The following is a 24864-nucleotide window of genomic DNA, read 5'->3' as shown; positions in this document are numbered from 1 at the left end:
CATTTTTGTGTGTGGTGTAGTGCCACCTTGTGGTAAAATTAACTCAATGTTGTTCTCCTTCTAACCTCAATGCTCCTGCCTCCACTAGGAGCGAGCAAAGTAATTTGCCATGTGCTGAGTTTAAGTGCTGTAGGAAATCCCACTGTGACTTTGAAATTAAGAGCCAAATGGACGGTGTACGGTACGTGATGGTCAGCTAAGCAGACACATTGCATATTTATATGTAATTGGTCATGCGTGTTTGAGCTTGTAGGCTACGCTTTTTTATTGAAGTTAATAATATAAAATGTGTACGAATATGAAGAAAGCCTCTATATTGTCACAGAGATGTAGCAACATCAAGCAAAAGTTAAAACCTAAGTGTTTCCAAGTATTTATGCTTGTATTCCCCTGCTGTGGCTGCGTTTGTAGGCTAAATTACAGATGCGAAAACGGTTTTGTTATGAAGGCTGTATACTTATTAACCAGGATAATTTGAGCGCAACACTACTATTCTCTTTCAATCAACTTTTATTGCACAAAGAATCGTGCTTTTGTCGTGTAGGGTGTCTAAATATTGTCCAAACTTAATGGTTTTGTGTATTAACATTTCTTCACAGAGTTACACGTGAGAAACAAGTGAAAAAACGTCTTCAAAGGGTCTCGTGCTGTGTGTCCAGCAAGCTCCGCGGGACCGCCCCGCACACAGGGACATGCCCTGCCCCGCTGCCTGAGCTCTGCTGCGGTAGGCCAGCACTCCTTGAGGGAGGGAAAGACTGATGAACCCCAGTTTTATTTCTGCGTTGTCATGTTTCACAAGGAGTTCAGAAGCTCCGAGACAGCCTGACACCACCGTTTCATGGATGCATCTGAAGTTTAGGCGCGGAGACTCTTTTTCTCTGTCCCTCTATTAACTTTCCATTCGTCTAAAGTCAATTAGCTTATGTTTTTGGACATTCATTATCGTTTTCATGCGTGAGCGTCTTCTTTTGTAGAATTTAGAGTATTTCTTGTTGCAAATCCCATTCAGTTTGTCAAGATGCAGCTCCGGACCGTCCTAGACGTTAATGTTGTGGACGTGCTGAAGAGAAGGAATCCCTCCAAACACTATGTAAGTTTTCTCGTCCTCTCTGTTTCTGCACTTATGTTGTAACCATTGTCTTCACATTTAAGACTTGTCTGTCGTTCACCCACTTTGGTTTTGACTGAATGGCTTTCCAACGATTGGATTGATTTGTCTTGACATTTTGTACATACTATCCATTGTGTCATATGATAAATCCAAATTAATTTTGTAATTTTGAGGAATGTCCCTTTTGTTCCACCAAGACATTCACATTTAAGTGAAATGTGGATGGATGGATGACATTTGACATGGTGAGAACAGCCTCATAGAGCTGCTAAACGCTGTAGACCTTTAAAAGCCCTTCCCTTGGCATGAAGTCTTTGGTTGGCAGTCAAACATATTGTCTACGTGTTGTAAACTATTGCCAACGTGTTGTAAACTATTGCCAATAGTTAATTGGTAGTAAATGGAAGAACATGGTGTTTTCAGGAATGATCAGAAATTTTCCTATTTTCGCAGGAGGGAAGTGTGTGTGTGTGTGTGTGTGTGTACGTGTGTGTGTGGCTGGCTATATGACAGGGAATAGGAGATAAAATAAACAGAGTTTGGCTGTAGCTTACAAGCCAGGAGTAGTTTTGCATCCTCCCTGGCAAACTAATTTTGCAAGTATGTCTACACACTGTTTAATGTCCTGCAGCTTACTAACAGCCAATATGGCCAACAAACTGACGTTAGCTGTGTACTCTGTGACTGTTTGTTTGCAGGACAAGATGTTTGTAGGATGAATAACAGGGACATTTGCAGGAAAGCAAATCTAGGTTATGAAAGTCAGTGGCTTTGGATGTATTGAGGTAGGGAAGTCTGTGTCTCTCATAACATAGAATATGCAACATTTAAATTTCATGTTCCAATTGTCTCATTCTTCTTTGAACAACAATATTGTTTTACATCCTAATGTTACTTTAAGACAATAACATAAACAAGCCCAATAAGTAAACTTTATTTTCATTGCACTTAGTAGATGTAATCTTACTGAGTCAACAAATTGCAGTTGAGCATCAAAAGGTTAACCAGAAGTGCATACAACGTACAGATCATATAATTAAAAGTAATAAAGAATAGAGAATAATAGAAGGTTAAGTGGAAGATATGAATCAGCATCGGCACTGATATCAACAGGCTATGTTAGGTATATAACATTACTGTATGTGGTTTTTATACATTTAAACACTGTGGACTTTTGTGTACCCTTCTGGCAGTGAGAGTTATGGCAAATACACTGTTGGCAAGTGCTTTTTGCTTTGTAGTTCCTTATAGCAGAGCCATCCACACTATGATACAGTACAGAGTTCATTAAAATGTCCTCATATGTGAATTTAGGCTTTTTTTATATGTTGTCTTGCCGGATACTAAGGCCTCATGGTTATGGAAGTCGTAATGTATAAAGATGCATTGTAACAAACACAATTGTGTTCAGAATGGAAGTGAACAAATGGGCGGGGCAGTAAGGTGATTACCTTTTTATTATTTCCCCCACTATTCTTCCACCTATTTCCGTCCTACAGTGCTATAAATATCTGTTAGTAGCATGCTTAGCTTAGCATAAAAACTGAAAAAAGATACTCGATGCTTTACTGCATGAATGTAATAGTTAAAGTGATGGACCAAATATACCAGTGTGGCTGTAGATTCCTGGTCTTGGTTGATTCTATGGTCTGTTTTTGGTGTTGGCTTTCTGACTTGAGTAATCAAATCCAAGGACCCATGAGACATGTCTCTGCGGGACTGCAAAAATCTATTAGTCCATCAGGTACAATTGGATTAATTAACCTGAGAGTTAGGATCAATTGCATCATCCATCTCCTGCTTAGGGAGACTCCTGAAGGCCACTAACCATAGGGCACAGACTTTCCCTTGGGATTGAAGCCGGAGGTGAGGGTTGACTGGGAAGTCCCCACGAGGGAAAAAAAAGAAATGTCATTATCTATGAGCTAAGCAACTGGAAATGCTTATCCGGTTTGAGAGAGGAAAGAAGCAACCCTTTGTCTTTTGTCCCCACTGTTCAAGTGTGACTTCCTTCCAGGGACTCATGGCACTGGAGCCTGAGAGTACATGGAAACTAATCCTTGTTTACATAAATTACCAGAGAGGGATCATTTTAGGGAAAATTAGATCCATTTGCAAGTCCTTAGTTTGTGAAGTTCATCGCAGAAACATGCTCTTTTTATACATTTAAATTATTATTTTGTGTTAAAATGTGCCTGTGAGCTACATACATATGGTAATTGTTGCAGATCAGCCCACACATACTGCCAGTGTGTATCCATTTGTGTTTAATTGATTTGTATCTGCTTGAAACAATAATAATATCTTGCATTAAATACCCATAGGCTTATGCAGTATCTGTTATTCTGTTTGTGACCAAATTAACAATTCATATCAATTCGTTTTTTTCAGTTTCATAATTTATATTATTATGTTAAAAAATAAACATGGTTGTCGGTTCTTTTGGGATGTATCTTGACCTCACACACCCTCACTTTGAGCCATGCTGTTGTCTCAACTCAGAGTGTTTTCTCATGCTGTCTGTATCTAATTAGTGAGCTGCTGGAGAACTTGTTCCGCCTCGCTGAAGACTCTTTCTGTAATGAACAGTGTGCAGACTGAAGACTGCATTTCAAACTAGTAACTGATGTCCTTGTAGATTGCCACCATATGTGTAAATGCAGCTTTTGTAAACACCCTGTGCCATGCTCTTAGATGGAAATGCATGAGGTGCAGCCATCTGTTTCCGAACCTCAGGGTGTGCACAATTGTTTGTGGGCCCTTTTTATTGTTGAGGCAAATAGAGCATTTATTTTGGGAAAACTTCCGGCAACAGTGTTTTGTTCTTTAAATGACTGATGTCTGCCAAGGGAATGCTATTCCCATTTCAGCTTCTGTTTGAGTAAACACTTCTTCCCTGTCATTATTCCTGGTGATAGGTATAAGCGCAGGAAGTTGTGGACATATCAGGAGCTTCATTTGTTTCCTTAGACAGTGGACTCACGCAGACATTGTGAAAGGAAAATGCAAAGTTGTTAGTTACACAAGGCGCTGAAAAACAACAACGCAATGCTTTTCTAGCAGACCAGAAAAGATGGACTTTTTGTTATTAGCACTGTAGAATAATAATTTGACACTTTCAATCAGCTGCACTCAAAACCCAAATGTAATTCATTATGAATGGTTCTAAAGATTTAATACCTAAAATCTATTGTCCCTCTTATTAACCCCTGATGTATTTCCAATGTGTGACGGTAACAGACAAACTTAATGAGTTTATTTGACCTTTGATGACCTCTTGAAGTTAAGTCAGAAGGAAATGCACTTTGTGTCATTAAGGCAGGGCAAGCTAAAGCGGTGCCGTGGTGTCTTTGACAAAGTGACTCTGCTCCTAATGGACCACTTGTGTTTGTGCTTCTCTCACTAGGTGTACCTCATCAACGTCACTTACTCGGACTCCACTTCCCATATCGTCTACAGGAGATACAGTAAATTCTTTGAGCTACAGGTATGTTGTACTGGTAAATTAAGTAAATATTTCTACTGTCACTTAATACATGAGCAGCCTGAGCCCTAAACTTGCAAAATGTTTGTTGAAAATGGCCCGGATATGTCTTCATAGACTCTGTGAGGTCAGTTTGACCTTTTACTCTATCTTTCTGTTCATCTGCTGAAAGGCAGTATGCTCAATGGAAGGTCTCATTTAAGAAGACTGGAGCCGGTTTGGAAAAAGGGAAATGGGTGTTAATCCAGTAAGCAGATGCAGGAAGAAAACACTACCTCAGTCAAATTACAGCTTTGGTCAGTGTTATGCTTCAGGACGTTTTAAGGGATCCAGTGAAATGCCTGAAATATCTTACATTGACTAATTTTACATTTTAACCACACAGTGCTTAGTAGTCTAAATGTATTGCAAGTTGAAAATACATTTTGAAACATCTTAGTAGCTTAAGCAACAATGTGAAGGGTTTAAACCTAAATCTGTGCATGCCTTAATAAATCTTCTTCTAAAGGAGCGTCTCTGGCACTTCTCTGATAACTCCCTCTGCCAGACTGCACTCTCCAGTGCTGAGGCTCTAGTAGGCTGGCTGTACTGGAGGTAGCAGAGGAAACCCTTTGTTCTCTGGTCTCTTGCTAATAGCCAGGGAAATTCTGCCCTGGTCTGTTTGATGGAAACAGGGCTTCTCTCCTGTCTAAGTAAACATTAGTCTTATCCATAGATCCCTGCTGCAGGGGTGTGTTTGTCTGGCCACGGTAATCGGTGAAGAACAACAGTCTCCAGCTGTCCATACAAAATTGGGTGGGGATAGTGTTTTATTTGTCTTTATGTGAACATAGTCATATAGGTGAAAGATGAAGTGTCTCGAGTGAAGCAGATTGGAAATGGCCTACAATCTATGATGAGTATTAGACTGCGAAGATAGCATGTTGACAGATGCTTAAAGTAATCCTGCATTATGAAAAGTATTGAATAATTCAAAACAGTTGCTTATCTTAGATTTTAAGCTAGCTGAAGAAGGAGGTTGTTGTTTGGGTAATGCAACGACCAATCCCAGATAGCATTGGAATAAATGAAGAGTTAGCTGTGGTCAGGAAAGGGTTGGGGGTTGGGGGAATGAACAGTTTGGTGCTTTGTTAATGGAAAAATGTGGCTTTCCTTTTAACATTTTAGATGACTATTTAACCTGCTGAATGTCCCCTTTATAATTTAAATTATATTGAGTGTAGTGTTGTTTCTTAGGGACTGACTACTGTATTAGAATATTTGTCTTTTCTTCAGTCCAAAATTGAGATTTTGATTGTATGTCTGCCAAATGACACCTACAGTCCTCCCCCAGCTCTGCACAGTTCTGTCTTTTTAGAACAATTGCCTGTTATATGTTCACCAGAAGCTGACAGAAAAAAAAGTATTTGACACCCTTGGCCTGACAAATGTGACCATGATCTCATCGGATAACCATTAAATCAGAATTCAGAAAAGCTAGGAAAGGTCACAGAACAAGAAATGCCTTTTTAAGGCTGAGGCTGATTATTCATATTATGTCCAACGTCAGCCAACACTGTTCAGCTGCTCATAAAAAAGCTACTCATCAACAACAGGCAGCTTTGCTCTTTGTCTTTTTAATATGAGGAATCCATTTTCGTTACCAAATGGATGTCCAAGATTGCACTCACTGCTAATGAATCAAACCTCCTCAGTGTACTCAACATAACTCATAACTGCTCCTCAGGGAAGCAATTATCATAAATAATCAGGATCCCCTCATTACCAGATTCCTTCTCTCTTTGTCTTTTCTGCTGACCTAAAGTGAATCTAAGGAGAAAAAAAGCATTTGCCATGCATTTGCAGAGTTAAGCATGATAGTATTCACTTTTAAAGACGTGTGTTTTCATGCTGCATACTGCTGAGCCTGAGTTCCATAAATGCTGTTTCTGGTGTCAAAGGGAAATGTTTTTTAACCACATTTGTTTGACGTGTACAGAATCGGTCAGTTTGTCGAGCAGAGTTGACCCCCTCCACACCCTTCTACCACAGCAGACAGAGCACACGGGTCACGGCATTCCTCAGGGGGATTGTGGAGTGTGCATGCTGGCCTGGTTTCCTTTTGGACACAAACTTCTACAAAAATCCCATAGTCGTCATTATTTTTGGATGGGAGAATCGGACCTGGTTCAGCTCTACTCTGTCTGCGTTATAGTTTATCTTGCCTGCTTTCATGGGACTATGATAAGGTTATTTTTCTTGTCAAACCTGAATTACATTTGTATTGATTTGAGGGAAGAAACACTCATGGATGAGAAGAATGTCAATTTAAGGATATTTATTATTTAGAAGACAAATGTAACCTTCCGTTCTACAATGAAATGCTGTCTGAGTCATGTTGGAGTAACACACAAAAAAAGAAAGTATCCAAAGATTCCCCAGAGTTGTTGTCTTTTTTTGTTCAGTTGTCAAAACCTGAGGCCTACATTACCCACAATGCAATGCAACAGATGACAGTCCAGTCTCAGATTTTGGTGTGTTATGCTAGTAGCTGCTATAGCCTTAAGCATAGATGAGGAGCAGGCTACACAGGACTGGTTACTATACTTACTTTTCAAATTTGTAGTCTGCATACCCAATCATGCTGACTAGAAGACATATTTTCTTTTTCAAAAAACTTTACAATGTTGCTGCAGTACCAAAAGCAGCATTTGATGTTAATGATAACAATGAAGCTTTTGCAACAACATGCATGATAAATCGGGGACATTTTATGACCAAGAGGCCTGTTTCATCACAATCTCTCTACAGTAAACAACAGTCAAGTAGATGTCAAAACACAACCCAGAGATGGAATCAGATTATTGGTTTCCCACTCAAACATTTCTCCAAACTCCCTCTGACTGAGATTCCTCTCAGAAGAGTTCATTTGTCTGCTGCACAGCGGAGTGTCTCTTTGTCTTTTCCTCCCTTTCCACTCCAGTCAGTGCAATTAAGTTAAATGCTTCTATGATTATCATTACAGCGTACAGAAGCTGTTTGGGTTCTCCCGTCACCATAATTCACATCCATCACGTCACATGCTGAAATGATGCCAGTGTAGAGAGGATTGAATGTTTTCTGCACATTCTTTTCTCCCAATTATCCACAACGCTGATTTTCAAGTGTTACTGGGAAGCTGCATTACATCGTAACACCTGTTGCTCCGTGGTTCATTTTCCCAGTGGGAACACTTGGCTGACACTGCAGCTTAATATGCTTAAGTATCCTTTGCAGAGTTTACAAAAGCAACATAGAGTAAATACAGCATCTCAGAGCCAAGTCCCTGAAATGTGAGAAATGTTTTCCCTCAGAGTTTTGATCCAAGTTGTCCAGCTGTTGCCATAGTAACAAATGTCACACCTGTCCCGTAGAGCTGCAAGTGTATCCAGGCAGGTCCCCGGGGGCTGAGGTAATCATCGCCTCTCTGTCGGGAGAGGTGGTCTCTGAAGGTGCTGAGTGAAGGACGCTCCCATCTTAGAGGGAGTGTATGGCTACATCCAGCTAGGAGGCTGATAACATGATGAGTGTGTCAGACACACGGTACAGCTGCCAGTGCACTCTTACATAAACGGGGATTTCTAAGAAACCACATCTGTTAGTAGGCCTGTTATAATTAGGGCCTGAGCTCGACTAGAGTCGGAGCAAAGACCTATTGTAATCCTTGTGTAAGACCAGTTAAGGAAATTATACAAAAGCATAAAAATGCAAGTTCACCCTCAAAGAGGAAATAACTTCTCACTCTTGGAAATATCCAGACATCGGAATTGGAATGTTTTTAAAATATATTTAATAAATAAAATAAAAACTACCCATTCAAAACACTAGAATTGACTATTGGGCTCTGTTAACACAATGGTGCACTTCCTGTGTCTTATAATGCTAAACCTTTCTTTTTTATTTTGTTAGCTAAAGTGTTGGTGAAATGAATCAGGAAACAAAACACGTATGTAAACTCAACAGGCAATATCAAAGGTCATGTCCATGTCAGACCTGTATAATAGTAGTGGTAAATGGTTTCCTAAACAAACATTCTGGTTTGTATTTATATTTGTTGAGGTTGAGGAGCATAAAACACTAGGTGTGGATAACCAGAGCCGTTCTATGTACTCAGCCCTTTTACTTTTCCCTAAAAACAGAATACAATGGCTGTGCTCTTCAAAAGATTTCTTGTTGGCTTTCTATATTTTGAAGAAGAGGGGAAATGCCATGCCCTGAGAGAAGTTAAAGGATTTAGCCAAGGCAGCATATTACTGTAAGAAAGAAATGAACCACCACAAGAAGAGAAACCAAACCACTCTTACACAGGCAATCCCACTTTACCCTCCAAGCTCGATTCTGTTTGTCCACCTGGTTCTTTTTGGCCTGGTTTAGACCAAGACTCCCGGCTCCTCCTCCAAGTTGAGTGTGCTTTAGCTTGATGCTCACAGACTTTGCGGTTTAACAGAGCCCATCTGGAACAAGGCAAAGCAGAACGAGCAAAGGCGGGGCAGCATCTGGATTTTTGAGCTTTCTGTTACTGTAGGATGCTTTCATATGTGCTCATGGTACTGTGATTTATTCAAGGAAGAAACCAGAAACTGTTGTCCTTGACACAAACGCATACACACGCATATTAGACAAATCCATATTTTTTCAGCACTCAACAAAACAACCTCGTGCATTATTCACTACACAGCACATGTTCTTTTTCCACATGGGACAGATACACACGTGTATACGTTAATCCAAGTAGACACATGCTGAGACATCAAACTACTACAAATGAAGGACCTAACAGTATTCTTTCTATAAAGAGTATTATGTCTGTATCACCCTTTATCTCTTCATAGATAAATGGTCCGATGTATCAAGTGTTAACATCAAAGTGTTAATTATCTCCTCAGATGGCGTTTAAAGCTCCTTAAGCGGAACTTGCTTTTGATTTTGCTTTTCAAGTGTGGGTGATGTAACCTTGTCTGCTGCCCCAGAGATCAAAGTGTTTTGTGCTTTCACGACACAGTAGCTTTTCAGAAGATATTTAATTACACCCACGTTGAACTGTGTCATAACAAAAAGGCCGTCTGTTCCTCTTTTCAAATGCAACCCCCATTTTTTGTTCCTATACCCCTCACAAATTCCTCCACTTTCAACTAACTGATTAACGTGTGGTAGATAAAACACAGTTCATGTGGCTAAGCCATCAAATAGTTACTTGATTATAATAGTACATTGGCATCCATCTGCTTTCGTGGCAGTCAAAGAGTCATGTTTTTGATTTCTTGCTGCAGAACTCATGTTTTTGTCATTCTTTACTCCCTCTCCTTTTTGCAGATGCGAATCCTCGACAAGTTCCCAATCGATGGAGGACAGAAAGACCCCAAAAAGAGGATTATTCCTTTTTTGCCAGGTGATAAACACAATCAATTTAAGATGTATTAAAGACTGCAGAATTCAAGCAAAAGAAAGGCTGTCAGTCATATTTATGCACAATCGCTGTTTGTCAGCAAGCCTACATACTCTACTCCATGGATTGGCCCACGACATTGCATTGTTTATTAACTGCCATACAGGATCCAAGCTAAATCAATTTGTGGTGTGCCATGGCAGTAGGAGGCTAGCAGAGAGGGATTTTTATAATCTGATGAACTCATTGTGGGCCAGAGCAGAGGAGAGCAGTGAAGAGATCCTTTGTTAGACAAGCTGTACTGCTCAAGTCTGACCACTGCTGTTTGGGTCTTTCTGTAATTCTTCATGGAGTGAACTGCATACCCTCCACACAGCACACAGCCTGCACACTTTTACTGTTTAGTATGTTTCATAAATATAAACACTGATAACAGCTCATAGGAGTTATAAAGTGAGGATTAGTAATCTTTTACAAATGGTCTAATTTATTTATGGGTTAAAATGCCCTTTGGAGCTCAATTGATTTTAGAGTCAAAGCTGATTTCAAAATAAAATATTTAATCATGTATGCTATTCTTTTTCTTTAGTTAGTCATTTAAAAATGAAGGTAAACCCACTTCCTTCCTCCTTTTTTTAAATGCAACAAATAGCAAACCTGTTATTTTATTGCGCTTGATAATCTAACATTTTAATGTTAGATCATCTTGTATCATTTTGTTTCCCGTTGTATATGTACAACTGAACTGACAGTGCTCTGTTTTTCCTCAGGTAAAGTCTTATTTCGCCGAAGTCACATAAGAGATGTAGCCGTCAAAAGACTAAAGCACCTGGATAATTACTGCAAAGTAAGACAATGGCTGCATGTCTCATAAAGTCCTCTTGAAGTTAATTGTATCACTCTGTCTGCTGTTAACATGATACATCTTGTAGGAAAACAAATGACTGATGATGACTACCCATGTCTGGTTTTGTCGGAACAGCCCTTTATCTATGACAATGCTCTACTCCCTGAACATTTGCCAGCACATTTTGAAGGCAGACCTCAACATTTATCTCCCCCACCAGCCTCAACAGGAAAGCAACAGCACTATCTGTGCTGGTCATTTCCTGTCACCAATGTAAATAGGCAGCCTATGAAGGAAACAAGGGAAATGGGGGGCACACAGGGGTAAAAGAGAACCCAAAAAATAAAAATGATTCAGCAGGCTACAAGTCTAGTGTGAGTGCAGATGGCGTGCTGATTCGTTTATATGAACTAGGTCAGAGAAGGGAATGTGGGTCAGGTGCAGTGCCAAGTGTGGCAACAGTTTTCCTTTATAGGAACCAAGCAGGATTTGCTGCAGGCAAGAAGCCTAGTATCTTTTTTAATATTGTTTCTTTAAAGCTGTCTTTAGTGGGCTGAAGTATCTAATGTTCAACGCCCATGCAGCTGAGACAGGCGTTTGTTAAACTATATCACCTCTGTGGGTTTTCCTTTGTTTTAACCCTCACTCCGTGCTCAGCCTTCTTCCTTCCCCTCCACACCCTCCACATCTCCACCCAGTCTGTTTAGCTGACTAACTGTACAATCCCAAAGTGTTTAAGTGTCATTCAAACCAAACTCGAGCACTTTTAAACATCACCTGAAACTTTTTTTTAATATATGTTTTTGTCACAAACACATGCTTTCTCCCTCCTTTTCCCGCCCACAGGCTCTTATGAAGCTTCCCACCCACATTACCCAGAGTGAGGAGGTCCTAAAGTTCTTTGAGACAAATACAGAGGACCTCAACCCTCCCAAAGAGTGAGTAACTACCACTGCTGACTTTATAAATCATAGGCTATCATTCAGTATTAGCGTCATCTCTTTTAAACTAGCCATCGCCCTCTGGCATGTTACGCTCCAGCAGCAAAACTGTGTGTGGTTCAGCAGCTGGGACAGGTTTCACCCGCAGTGACCCATCTTGATCCAGAGGCTTTGCTGTGTGTCTCAGACATGATTGATTGGTGCTGGTTGAGAGGCACTGCGTTTTTTTATTAATAATGATTTATAGGAGTTAACACGCGATCCCCAAAACAAATGCGTAAGGATCAGAGGTGTCATACGAGTGCAGCTGAGTTCAAGTCTCAGAGCAGATAAGGCTTCAGGGCTAGTCATTTGTCAAAAGCACTTCTAAATCAGAGTGGGAGTAATTACAGACTGGCTGCTAGATTCATTTTTGTATATATTCTATTCTTCCCTTTTGTCTATGTTAAAATTAAGTAAAAATTGTTTCTTCATAAATGTGTTTGTTTGTACTTCTCCCAACACACTCAATGAGAAAAATGTGTTGGAGTTGCCTCTTGAGTGGTCTCTCCACCACCACCAGACACACAACCTCTCACCCCCGCTGCCCAGTCATGTTAATCCCACTTCAAAGTGAGATCCTCCTCCAGTCTTGCAGGTTCTCAATTTAAATTGAGACGTTGAGGTCTAAAGGCCATGCCACCCAAGTGCTCAGTTCACTTCTGCTGGATCTGGACCATTTCAAAATGCCTCTCCTGGTGTTTTTTCTTTTTTTCTTTAGTTTGTTATATCATACAATTGGTTGAAAAAGGATAAATAAATAAAGCACATTAAGAGCTATATCGTCACATCTAAATATTTTGAGAAATAATTTGAAAACAGAATAAAAATTAAGAGCATTTCGGCTTGGGTAATAATTATAATGTATTTGTTCTTCTGTCATCTTGACTGAAACATAATAAGTATAGATTGTTTACCATTCAGCCTTTATTTACTCTAACTTGATTATTTAGGGTTGCATTAAGAATGGTAATACTATTCTCCAACAATAAAAGCTTGATTTTCCAAAAAGGGAAACAATTTGATGTATAAATTAGGACAATTAGGGAGTAAATGTATACACAGTTATGTAATAAGACCTAAATTGGTGTAGAAAACTTGATAGATAAATTAAAATGTTAAAAAAATTCAAGAAGAGGTCAGTAGGCGGACAATAACACGTCTTATATTTCAAACAGATGTAAGTTCTTTAACAATAAGTAGGTGCTTCTAACCCAGCTCGCTAAGCATGATGAAATTCTGAGAGGTAATAAGGTAATATTTCAGTACCCTTTCTCTCTTGGACCAGACCACACAACCCTATCATAAAAAATACAATGATGTGTACTACATCACCGGTAATAAATCTCTAGGCAGACTGATAGACTGATTCCAGATGTTTTAAGAGTTGTAGAAGATGAGTTCCCATAAATCAAATCACATAAAACTGCGTGAACAATCCTATTCCTACAAATCATAGGAAAGATTATAAATAAATTATTTCTGTGGAAATTAGTTGCCAACATTTTCCCTGGGCCAGCACCCAAGATTATTTTTGTGGAATTTGAATGGGAGTTCAATCAATAAATCCAATTTGTCTCTATTACAGTTGCAGTGATTAATAATGAGACCTGTCATACTGGTGACATTTTCTCTACCAAAAAAAGAAGCTCGGGTTGAATTATTTAAAATATTTTTTGCCAGTAGTTACTAACTTTTAGCATCAGGAAGGAGGCAATGTTGTTTGACAAGTCTTCATCTGTTACTGCCATCTAACGGTCAACAGTCGTCACTGCACAGAGTTCCGAAAATAAAGAAATCATGTTGATCCGTCACAAGAGGGAGCCATGCAACAGGCCTTAGAACTGTAAGATGGTTTCTTCACTTCTGGAGAGTGTGTGTGTGTGTGTGTGTGTGTGTGTGTGTGTGTGTGTGTGTGTGTGTGTGTGTGTGTGTGTGTGTGTGTGTGTGTGTGTGTGTGTGTGTGTGTGTGTGTGTGAAACGTTTTGATAATAGAAATCATGTTTTTAATTGTCTTACAAGTAATTTTACATCCTGGAGTCCTGATTGGCACCTCAATGTAATGTTACTGAGATCATATGCAGATTGTATTTAATTATTGAGTTACATTTTTTTTTTTTTTTCATCAATCATTGTTTCAACTCTGCAAAGTTACCCTGACAATTATGCAGATTTGAAACTTGGCAATGAGATAAGATTATTTAAATTAAAAGTTAGTTTTAAGTTATTTTGCTGGAATAATGTGAACGGTAAACGCCAGCCCATGCTTTTTCTAAATGTATTTTGCTGCCGTTTCTGCACCTCGACTTTGCTTTTTTGTACTTTTGATTAGAATTATGAAAGTCACACTATTTTAATCCCCATGGGGAAACGTTTCCTTGGCAGTTGGTCCAACCTAACCTTTAAGAAACAGTGAGCAGCCACAACACAGTGCCTGGAACCCATTGGCATTTCTGAGTCCATCAACTTGGTCAATAGCAGGCCCACTGATGAATAACTCCGCTAACAATTGCATATCTTTATAATCCTTATCCATCACTGCATCTTAATGATGTGCCAATCAAAACAACCTACCCTTTCAGTTTGCAAATCAGACCTCTGCGCATAATCATAATGATTTCCTGCTCAATGAAGTTGACCTATTGACCTCTAAACTGTAGGTCACTCCTGCAGAGGTTAATCTGAGGTCAGGCAGGAGTGTCTGTGTATTGTAAACATGAATTAGGCGGACCCTTCAGTTCTCTGACTTGGCTGAGAAACGTGAGCAAAGGACTAACGTCTCACACATTCCATTTCTAATAAGCCCACCTACAAAGAGTGAGCTGCAGTTATGTGCAAACAGATGGTTATTCTCAACTCAAGCTTAGGATGGACTCTCCCGGGGCTTGGATATTAAATGACGTGTTCAGCCCATGCATCTCCGGGCATGGGTGTTTATAAAACTGTAAAGACTATCTCCCAACTTCTGTGACTCTCCATTGGCTTGCTAACTAAAGGTTAAAATGTACACCTAAAACATTGGCGCACAGTCTTAAGCATTTAATATGTTTGGACATATTTTGGCTCCCCTTACCTTCTCCTCATTTATTAGATTTTACTGGTGATAGGAGGGAAGCATTTAGAGCCAGCGTTTTGTGCTCGGTCTTCTCCTGGGAAGAGTATTATTCCAGCTCTGAGCTGGAAGGGTCGCAAGCTAGCAGGGCAGGTCAAGCATCCACTTTATCCCCATCATTTCTCCCCAACCCTCTATGGTATAGTGCTTCCCCCAGTTTCATCCCCACCCTACCAGATATTGGCTAAATAAACACTTCACGAAATACTTTAGAGATGTATAACATGTATTATAATTCATTTGTCTCACGTGTTGTCTCGATGCCTGAAACCGAATCAATAAACATACTGATGTAATGTATCCAAGTGTTTATGCTACATTACCTAAATAATTACCACCACTGACCCTGTGCTCCTTTCTGTCCTGAAAATAATCTGTGAGCTGAATGACATGCGTGCTGTTTTGATTTAAAACACATTTGGTTTCTTCTAAGTGACAATGTGCATCATCTGCTCTGACTGTGCTTAATATTTTTAATAAACTATAAAGTAATTTGGCTCGGCAAGAATGTTTACCACTCTTTTGTTTTCGGCTTATCTTTTCATGTAGAAAGTTTATTTCAAATGAATTTCCGCACTATGAACATAGCTTGAAGATAGAATATAAACATTGTTTTTTGCAGTGTCACAATACAATTTAGTTTGTTGTTCTTTTACAAAATTGAGTAAGTAATGAAGCTGAACTGAGCAGGGAGCTATTGCATACTGTAAGTGGTTGGAAGTATCTCATAACTTGTATTTGTTCACGCATCTGGAAAAAGGGAAGCGTTGTGCCAACAAATGACTTTATCTTAAATAACACACGAATAAAGTTATTGGTAAAAATGTTTTGAGGAGGCAGTAAGAGTTGCTTAGCTTAAAGGGGAATCATTTGATGATGACACTGAATAACAGTTTTAATGTCATTTTTATTATTGTCCATTAAGTATAAAACAGCTTTCTTTCTAGTACAGTATGACATACTTAGAACATTGCTATTACAAATTCTACTTTTCTTGTTAACTGAAATCAATGAAACCTGCAGAGTAGATGGACAAACTGTAACCTGGTGAATGTTGGACAAGGTTTATCCAAACATGCACTCATATCCATAACTGGCCATGGCTCCAGTCCTGCTGCTGGCCTCTACAGAGAGCCAGGTGTCTGTTCCCATCTGTGTCAAAACCTCGGCTTCTCCTCAGTGTGCTCATGAGGACAGTCAGCCAACAAGCTACAAACCACACATATAAATAAAGGCCCAGCTTTAGAAAACACTGCTCTGTTTTGAAATGTTTATGCATGTCAATTCTATAACAAATTCTCATCAAACAGGATTAAGTAATTATGTGCAGTGTCATCGCTTATGTACCTGCATTACAGTACATGAGGCATGAGCATTCAAATTGAACTGACAGCACTTTAATTAATGTCTTTTAATGTATTCATACTGTGTTCATCGTGCCATTGTTAGTTTGTTTTTCCTTCTAAATGACTAACTACGGCTGAATAGATCCAACAACAGTGACAGGTTTAAGCGTATGCAAATGATGTGTTCCACTCTAAATAGAAATCAAGCAGACAAAAAGGAGCAGACAGACGCGTACAGTTAATATCCATGTAGTCAATGTCAAAATGGGGTTATGTGACCCGGATGAGTGTGAAAGCACAGAGTGGGTTCATTGACACTATTTCTCATCATTCAGTGTTTTGTGCTTGGCAACAGAAGGACGCTTTCAAATGAAAACATGAATGGGACTTACTTAGGGGATATGATAGTGTTGTAAAGTAAATAATTGCTGTATTGTTAAACATAGGCAGCTGCACACCATGTCTGCCATAGAGACATTATCTCATGGCGGTATTTGGCTAGAAGATCTATAGATTTGTTCTCGTACACACTTACTGTAATCCTCCACACACGCCTTACTGTACGTTGTATCCCACCCTGTCTCTCTCCCTATGGTAGTGGCGGGTCAAGTTCTGCATGCATTCTCAACAAGGGTTTGGCTGGGACTTGTGTGCCAACTGCACTCAGATGGTCCCAGGCAGACAGAGATTCAGCTCTAACCAGTTCCTACATTGATCAGGTTGTATTAATGCTCACACACACTGATACTGACCATGCTCCTCTGGTGTTGTCTTCTTTTCAGGGACTGTGGAGGATCCGGCAAACGGAAATCAGGTGAGGATGTGAAATCTTTTTTTAACTTGGTCAGTAGAATCTGTGTTTAAGTTATTATATGAGCCATCCATTTGTATTTTGTCCCTACTGTGTTTAATGGCTACTTGAATGATATTGAAGTTTGAACATTTAAAACATCTGGATGACATCTGTCTGTTGTTGTTCTCCAGGCTAGCACGTCAATGCTATACTGCTAGCATAACACACCCAAATCTCGGATTGAACTGTTGTGAATTACATTGCATTGTGGGTAATTTAGGCAACAGATTATGACAAGGTATAAGACTGTTTGAAATAAAGCTGCAACAATTAGTTGATTGATCCGCAACTACATTATTTTGATAAGATATTTTGTAGTACAACATTTAAATATTCTCTGGTTCCAGCTTTAGAAATGAGAGAATGTGATGATTATCTTTATCACGTAAGAAACTACATTTCAAATATTTTGGTTTTGGACACTTTGAATACATTCCGATGGGCTCTAGGGAATTGTGAATGTCATTTTTCACAACAAACAAAAATGAATTGAGAAAATAATTTTGAGGGTTAATCAATGATGAAAACAAGTAATAGTTGCAACCCTACATAAAAGACTTGTACTGGATTTTAAGAGGGCAATGAACAATTAAGCTTTATAGATTACATGGTTCCCAAATTCATCCTAATCCAACACGATTTTGGTTAACATTAGATCATTGTATTGTAATGAAATGGTTAAGAAAACCGTGTTTACGTGGGAGAAACCGACCAGTTTGCTCTTCCAGGGTTGACTATAGGCTTTATGTTTGTATGTGAGAGAGTGTAAGAAAGACAGAAAGAATGAGTGACTCAACTGAGCATGGGGATACAAGCGTAGGAGGAAGCAGGAAAGGCATGAGAGGAGTTTAGGGAACAGCTGTGCAAGTGTGTTTGTATGCGCGTGCACTTGCATGCAGTCTCAGAATACCCACACGCATTACTAAATTACATGCTAGCCCTGCAATCAGATGCGAAGCTGCTGTGGCCATCCTTTCTTCAATCTGTCACAGTTACAAATGACATAGCTGGGCAGCAGAAGTCTCAGTAAATGACCTGCAAGTAAATTTTCTGTGGTCCATGCATGCTGAGGAAAAGCTGTGATGGAGTTGCCACCAAATGAAATAAGACCCCAACCTAATTTCATTATATGTTCCATCGTATTGAGGCTTTACGTAACAGGGAATTCCAGCTACATAGCGAAATGGAAAAATTGTCTTATTTCAGCTGTGTGTGTGTGTGTGTGCTGAGTAACCTACATTCAGTCTGTGCAAGATATTAGATTGGTTTCCAGCTATATTTATGTCGGCTGCCTCGCGTTTGCATGCACACTTTCAGCTGTTTCATGGTGTGGCTTAATATGAAACACATTATCTGCTGTACTGTATGTATATTTATGCTTACAATTAAATAATTGGATCCACCTGGGAAAACAATGATAACACACTTTACGTCTTGTGCTTAAGATGATTTAATATTCACAGTTTAAATGCAGAACATACTGTACAAGCCCTCCATACTTTATACCTAAACCCTTACCATAGTCTCCGTGCTGGACATTAGCGGTGAACGCAGCTGAAAGATTGATCTTTGTCTTTTGAAGGAGGACAGCAGATAAAGTGCAGTGAGTCTGTGGTGAATTTGTGCTGTAGCTGCAGCTTATGGTTTACATAATTACATGGTGCAGGTTTCCCATAAGAGCTACTGAGCCCCTGAACAGGAGAATGTAGCCCTTCACCACAAAACTGCAATGGTTAGAAGTTTGACTAGAAGCTATGTTTACCTGGCAAGCAGAACAAATGTGATGTTGATATTGACAATATCATTATGTTCATCTCCATCATGGTTGTTTTTCTGTTTGTTCCGGCTCTTCAGCTTCGCCCCTGGGATGAATACAGTTTTATCTTATCTCATTGTATTTAGTCATTTCTCTTTTTTATAGGACGGAAACTAGCTGATAGAGACCATTTGGCGAAAAAAGTAATTTGGAAGGGAATTGTGTTATGAACGTAGGGATTTCATCTCTCATATGTTTTCAGCAAGATCCTGGCCCCATATCTAATTTATTGTCGTCCAACTGGGACTTCACACAGTATCAGGTTGAAGTCTGCATTATTGATCTTCTATGTCTAACAATGTTGTTGGATTGAGTGCAGATACTAGGCTAGGCTCGAGTAAATCCCTGTCAGATAACTCGGACTGATCAAAAAGACACCCTTCCATATTCAAACCCTAAAGGAAATGAATTGTCTTTAATTGACAAGATACCATGGTGATGAAATAAGTATTCTATCCATACAAGAAAGAAAAGAGCAACTGTTAAAGAAAACAATCTGATTCCAATTTACTCAGATTTTGGGATCAACTGCTGCTTACTTTTTCGGATGTTGAGGGTTCTGCAAAGCCAGTTCATCTTTAAATCATCAATGATAATCTGTATATTTAACTAAGAAAGTAAGATGAGCAGGAGACGGTTTGAAAATGAGTTGGAGAGAGAAAGAAACGGAGCACTCAGCTGTGTAGTGCATGTGAATAGCAGCTGGAGAGGAGAGGAGGTTTACGTGGCAAGTGGAAACCATTTCAGTGTTGCGCACGGACTGAGGGAGTGTGTTTATATGTGCAGACTCGCTGTCTTTATTTGAGCTGCGGGTCTCCGGGGGCCTGTACAGTGTGTATGTGTGCATTGGTTTGTGTCTATGTGGGTGTTCGCGTACTGTAATTGGTGTATGTGCATGCTTGTTGGGTTAATGTGTTCACGACTTAGATGGCGGGGTGGGTCAAGAGGTCTGTGTTTATTTGTATTTTCAGATGGCTAAGATTTTAAACCGGTATAGGAAATCATTAAAGCAAATGACCACTTTCATATCTGTCTAACAACCGTGCACTGTGCCTCTTTTTCAATGAACAGCCCCCACTCTTCTATGCACAATGAGTCTCACAGTAGCCGAAAGATTAACTTTGTGCGTTGAACTAGGTTTTAATCAAGTGTTGCATTTGACTTTTTTTCGCCCCCAAGTTATGGATATTGATGTTCATTTTAAGGATCAGTGTAAAGATGCAGCCCCCTACCTCCCCCAAGTTATAACTCTGGCATGGTCAAAGCTCCTCCCCCACCTCCAGCTGAAAGCAGATCCAATAGAGGCCTCTCTGTTTCTGATAAGTGACCATTTGTCACGGTGGACTCCCGCCCTCGAGGCAGAACTTACTGTAAGCTTAATGCTCAAAACAACACGTTTGAGACAGAAAAGGTTCAGTAATGAATGAGATCAGACATGTGTGTTTATTTTATTTGTAATTCTATGTAAGTCCAGTTATAGGCATAGGTTGTTATTTGATGGCTCTGCTTTTGCTTCACATACAGTAGTCGAATGTAAAAGGCGTCAGATTTTCTACTGGAAAACATGATGAAGTGGAAGGTTGGTTTGAGGGATTTGGATTTTATTAGCATTTCCTTTTGATGCTAGACTTTCTTGGAAACCATCTATATCTGCAACATCCAGTGTAATGGTAACTAATAAAGTTAAAGGTTCCCATGTGGAGTTTCTTGCCTCACGTAGCGTTATGGAGGGATGTTTTTACAAGTGGGTGCCTGTTTTATTATCACCGCCAACTGTAACCTGTATATACGTATGTGTATGAAGGCACAGTGTTTACAGTTGTTTGCAAAAGAGCGCTCACGTATAAACATGGACAAAAACAATGTCGGTTTTAGATTTTTCCAAAGCTTTGCTGTCTGATGTACCTTTGTGAAACCTTCTATGGTATTTACACTTTTCACTAGAGTGCAAGTAAAGATGATTAAGATATTAGACAGTTCCGAACAGCCTTGTTAGAGCTGTCTTATGATTTTGCTGAACGTTTCTGTACTAATTGTTTGTGGTCTGCCCTTTCTCCCTCAGGGCCACATACTGATTCAATGACATGAGTACATCTGTACTACATTGAACCCCAGTCCTGTGTCCTTTTCTAATCCAACTGCACATCTGCTGCTGATGAGACAAACAAAGGGATTGCACTTTGCCAATTTGATCATAAAGCTACCCTAAGGTTCAAAATATGGCCAATGCCAACTATGCTATCAAGCAAAATACTTGATCCTGAAAAATCTCTCACGAAAAAGAATGTCTTAGACTAGACTGCCTGGTTTCCTCCTCTTGGTGATGAATTATTGTAACGTTTCGTACTGTCATCAACTTTGGATGGAGTTGATGATGGCTTAGTGGGGGTGGATAGAGTTAGGACATCTGGGAGTGCAAGGGTGGGAGCAGGAAGCACATGTATAAATCCGAGTGAGGAGAGATATAAACACAGCGAGTGGCTAATAGGGCAATCTGGTGGAAGCCAAGAAGAAAATACTTTACTTTTCATAGCTCGTAAATACCTTGGATCTACGTTGTGCATACATAAAACGTTAGATATATAAACAGACATGCAAACTTAAACACTCGATGATGGTTCCCAACCTTTTTTGTCAGCAAGTTCCTACCTCCACGGCTCTATCAGTTAATTAGCCTTTCATCAACACCACCCATCATCTAAAAAGCTATATATCTCATAGTATTTGGATACTACAAGTTGGTATTGCTAAGTTTGCTTTTGTACAACTACCACTATAAGCGTATTATTTCAACCATTGCTTTAGGCTAACAACTTCTTCCATGCATCCATTAATTAAGCTAAATATCTGAAATCACTGTTCTCTAACTTTGAATACTATGTGAAATCACCCTTATCAGGAAGTGAATTATTAAAGTACTGTAACTTTACTGGGCTAAAGCACTTCATTGAGACTTTGATTTATACACAGTAATTTATTAAGCTACTTTACACTATTCATTTCACAGCTCTTTTTACACACTTCATTTGAAATTAGACCTATCCTGTCCAATACTCTTTCACCCCATTTTTCTCACACATGTTCTCCCGGTTCTGGCTCTGTCTTCCTGCTGTTGCAAAACATTTCATTTCCTGAATGAGAGTGAAATATTAGCTTTTGTTTTTCAGGCCTATTGACTTTGCTGACAAAGTCTTTACTCACTCACCTCAGGTCTCAGATTTAGTGTTCACTCATCGCAGTAGTTAATTATTGGTTGTAGAAACATCTATTCTCATAATTTTACATAGATTATAGTTTTATGAGGTCATGACCTGCAGAGTTTTATATCCAACTGATTTACTACACGTTTTTTTTGTTGTTCTTTTATTTTATTTGACAAGAAAATGTCCAGGATAGCAGATTTATTTATGATTGGGTTCCCAAGAGGTCAATATTTCATTTCAAAGTCAGATTTAGTAATAAGCAAGCAAAGGCAAGGAAAGGTTAACATGTTTGCCGTTTGAGTAGAAGGCAATTTACTGATTATGAAAAAGTGTAATGGAATGAGTAGCTAATTTAAATAGCACTCAAAGTCAAGGCACTGCAAACCAATACATCTGTAAATCAGGACCAAAGATAATGCCTGGAGGCTTGATGTAGACATGTTCAAATTCCCATAATATTGCATAATTATGTCTGAAAATGCCCTTTTTAAATGTATTTAATTAAAAAACAACCTTTACTGGAAGTAAATTGACTGACTTATATAAAATCACTAAGTACTGAAAGACATTTTAGGTTTTCACTTTTCTGAATAGTAAACATCGTTACAGCCAAATATGTTTGATACAGTCCTCTCATGTCAATGTTGAGCCATAATTATTATTGATCAGTTCTAATTGATCTGTGATTTGAAACAAACCACTCAACCACACATTACCGATAATAATGTCAATGTCAAAACAAATATCACTGATTGCTGTAACTGAAGTTATTGCTGTCATATTTGACTTTGAAGAAAAATAAGGCAATAACCAACATTTAAATGATGTTTTCTTTCCAGTGTTTCTGCACCCAACGTTGTGGTCTGGCAAAACATCTTGCACAAATAACTTGAGGCTTCTCAAACCACAGCCCAACCACAGTAATCCAGTGTCAAACTCTTTGGCAGTTTTAGCATTTGAGATGCTAAAGCTGTTGAATTCTTCTTCATAAGTTATGAGCTCCTTGACATGTTCATTTTGATCCCAAATTGATTGCAAAATATCATCCCAAGAGAGAAAAGTTAATCTTCAGTCTGAAGCTCTTTGGAGAAATTATGTTTCAAACCAAGGTGTCATTTCTTATCTAAGACTTCAACCTTCAATGTGTTGGACTGAATCATCTTATTCCCAGCCTCATTTTTACACAAGTTCCTCTTTCCAGAAACTGTCTTGACCAACTTTTCCAAAACAGCGGCTTTTCTCTTCTCCTTGTGACATTTTCTTGCTGGAAATATTTGTTGATCATGTGAGTCAGGAGCCAACATATTTAACTTTACACCACAGTGATGGCACTCCAGTAAAAGCAGCCTGTGACCATAAATAGAGATTGTGATTTGTAGATCCTGTTATTCAAACACACCATAAAAGTACATTGTGCATCCAATGTAGCAGCCTTATTAGTGTAAACCGATATAATCTAAAGTGTGCATACAGTAGCTTTCTGTCTGCAGCTTTGAACTCAGTGGACGGCTGAAGCTCTTGTTAATGTGTGAACTGAATGTCAGCTGTGCTTATGTCTGGATTCCAGCTGACGCTTGTTAGATGTGCTTTAGGGTCTTCAGCTATGCTTGTTTTAGGGATTCTTCAAGATTATGGCTTCAGCTAGGCTCAGAGGATGCAGCCCTACTTGTGTGGGGCAAAACACGTCGTAGATGTTTGTAATGTATAGGACAATATATGCTTTTATTAACTATTCACACATGAAATATCCGTAACAAAACCCTCCTGTAGTTAGAGTAACCAAACTTTATTGAAGTAGTGGACATGACTAAGTTATGAAAGCCTGCACAAACTGTGAAACTAAGTCACTGCTGGTGTTTATATGGTTAACTCAGTGAGGTACAGAAAGAGAGGTTTCCATTGGCTGTGCTGCACGCTGTAGTCAGAGCTCTAGTGTTTCATGGAGACAGAAGGCCATCCCTCTGAGCTCAGCTCCAGCCCCTTCATCTGGTTCTATTTAAGGCCTCTAGTGCCGACTCTTATGATTGGCGTACACAACCCCCTACTCTCTCTCCTGCTCCAACCCCAACTGAGGAGAAGGAGGCTTTTTAGCAGATGGTTTATTTTCCAAGGGAAACCATTTCTTTCTCCCACTCTACTGTCCTGTCCTTAGCTGGCTTAAGCCCACTTTTCTATCACTTCTAGAGCCCCTTCTGCTTTCTAACTGCTGTTCCTCTTTCCACTGTGTTAATGTAAACCTGCATCTACTGACCCGGTCTTGTCCCACATCAGGAGGAGGCCCCTTCAGTGACACATAATGGATTATCTTCACTTGACTGCTTGATCCTGCACTCTACTGCAAGAGATTCCTTTTTTAGACTTTTAGCATCTCCATTGCCCTTGTTGTTGGGCTGGAGGGGGATGCAGCTCTATGGCTAGACTCCCAGGAAGATGCACTGAGCCCTGTGATTATTGTGATTGGCTGAGCTCTACAGACAGTGTGGCCTATGGCACAACGAGTGCCCAGGAGCGGTTCTCGTGGACCTATGGCTGGCAGCTGGCTGACGGCATGTTTTTTCCCATCAACCCCAGGTCTGGATGCTTCGGACCCCATGATCCTGGAACAGTACGTGGTGGTGGCCAGTTACGAGAAACAAGAGCCTTCAGAAATCGGCCTTCAAGCGGGCGAGGTGGTCGATGTTATTGAGAAGAGCGAGAGTGGTGAGTAA

At 39.5% G+C, this 24864-nt stretch overlaps 1 protein-coding gene across 1 annotated transcript; it reads left to right on the top strand.

Moving 5' to 3' along the window:
* The first annotated feature begins 695 nt into the window (after positions 1-695).
* On the top strand, positions 696-24864 carry LOC104956673 (SH3 and PX domain-containing protein 2A-like). The gene is made up of 7 exons (XM_010784197.1): positions 696-1090; positions 4518-4598; positions 9927-10002; positions 10770-10846; positions 11693-11784; positions 17067-17098; positions 24728-24864. Exons 1-7 carry the CDS (start codon positions 1019-1021, stop codon positions 24862-24864), a joined length of 567 nt encoding a protein of 188 aa, XP_010782499.1. The 5' UTR covers positions 696-1018.

The sequence above is a fragment of the Notothenia coriiceps genome, unplaced genomic scaffold, assembly GCF_000735185.1.
Source record: "Notothenia coriiceps isolate Sejong01 unplaced genomic scaffold, NC01 NC01_scaffold00026225, whole genome shotgun sequence".
Classification (NCBI taxonomy): Eukaryota; Metazoa; Chordata; class Actinopteri; order Perciformes; family Nototheniidae; genus Notothenia; species Notothenia coriiceps.
The sequence above is the reverse complement of the archived record's forward strand: the minus strand, read 5'-3'. Positions and strand labels throughout refer to the sequence as shown.

What these genes read in the sequence shown, in the direction of transcription:
- LOC104956673 (XM_010784197.1), top strand. Translation starts at nt 1,019, where the DNA reads ATGCAGCTCCGGACCGTCCTAGACGTTAATGTTGTGGACGTGCTGAAG. An exon ending in GGAATCCCTCCAAACACTAT is followed by an intron (nt 1,091 to 4,517) that starts GTAAGTTTTCTC and finishes TTCTCTCACTAG; the next exon opens with GTGTACCTCATCAACGTCAC. An exon ending in ACCTGGATAATTACTGCAAA is followed by an intron (nt 10,847 to 11,692) that starts GTAAGACAATGG and finishes TCCCGCCCACAG; the next exon opens with GCTCTTATGAAGCTTCCCAC.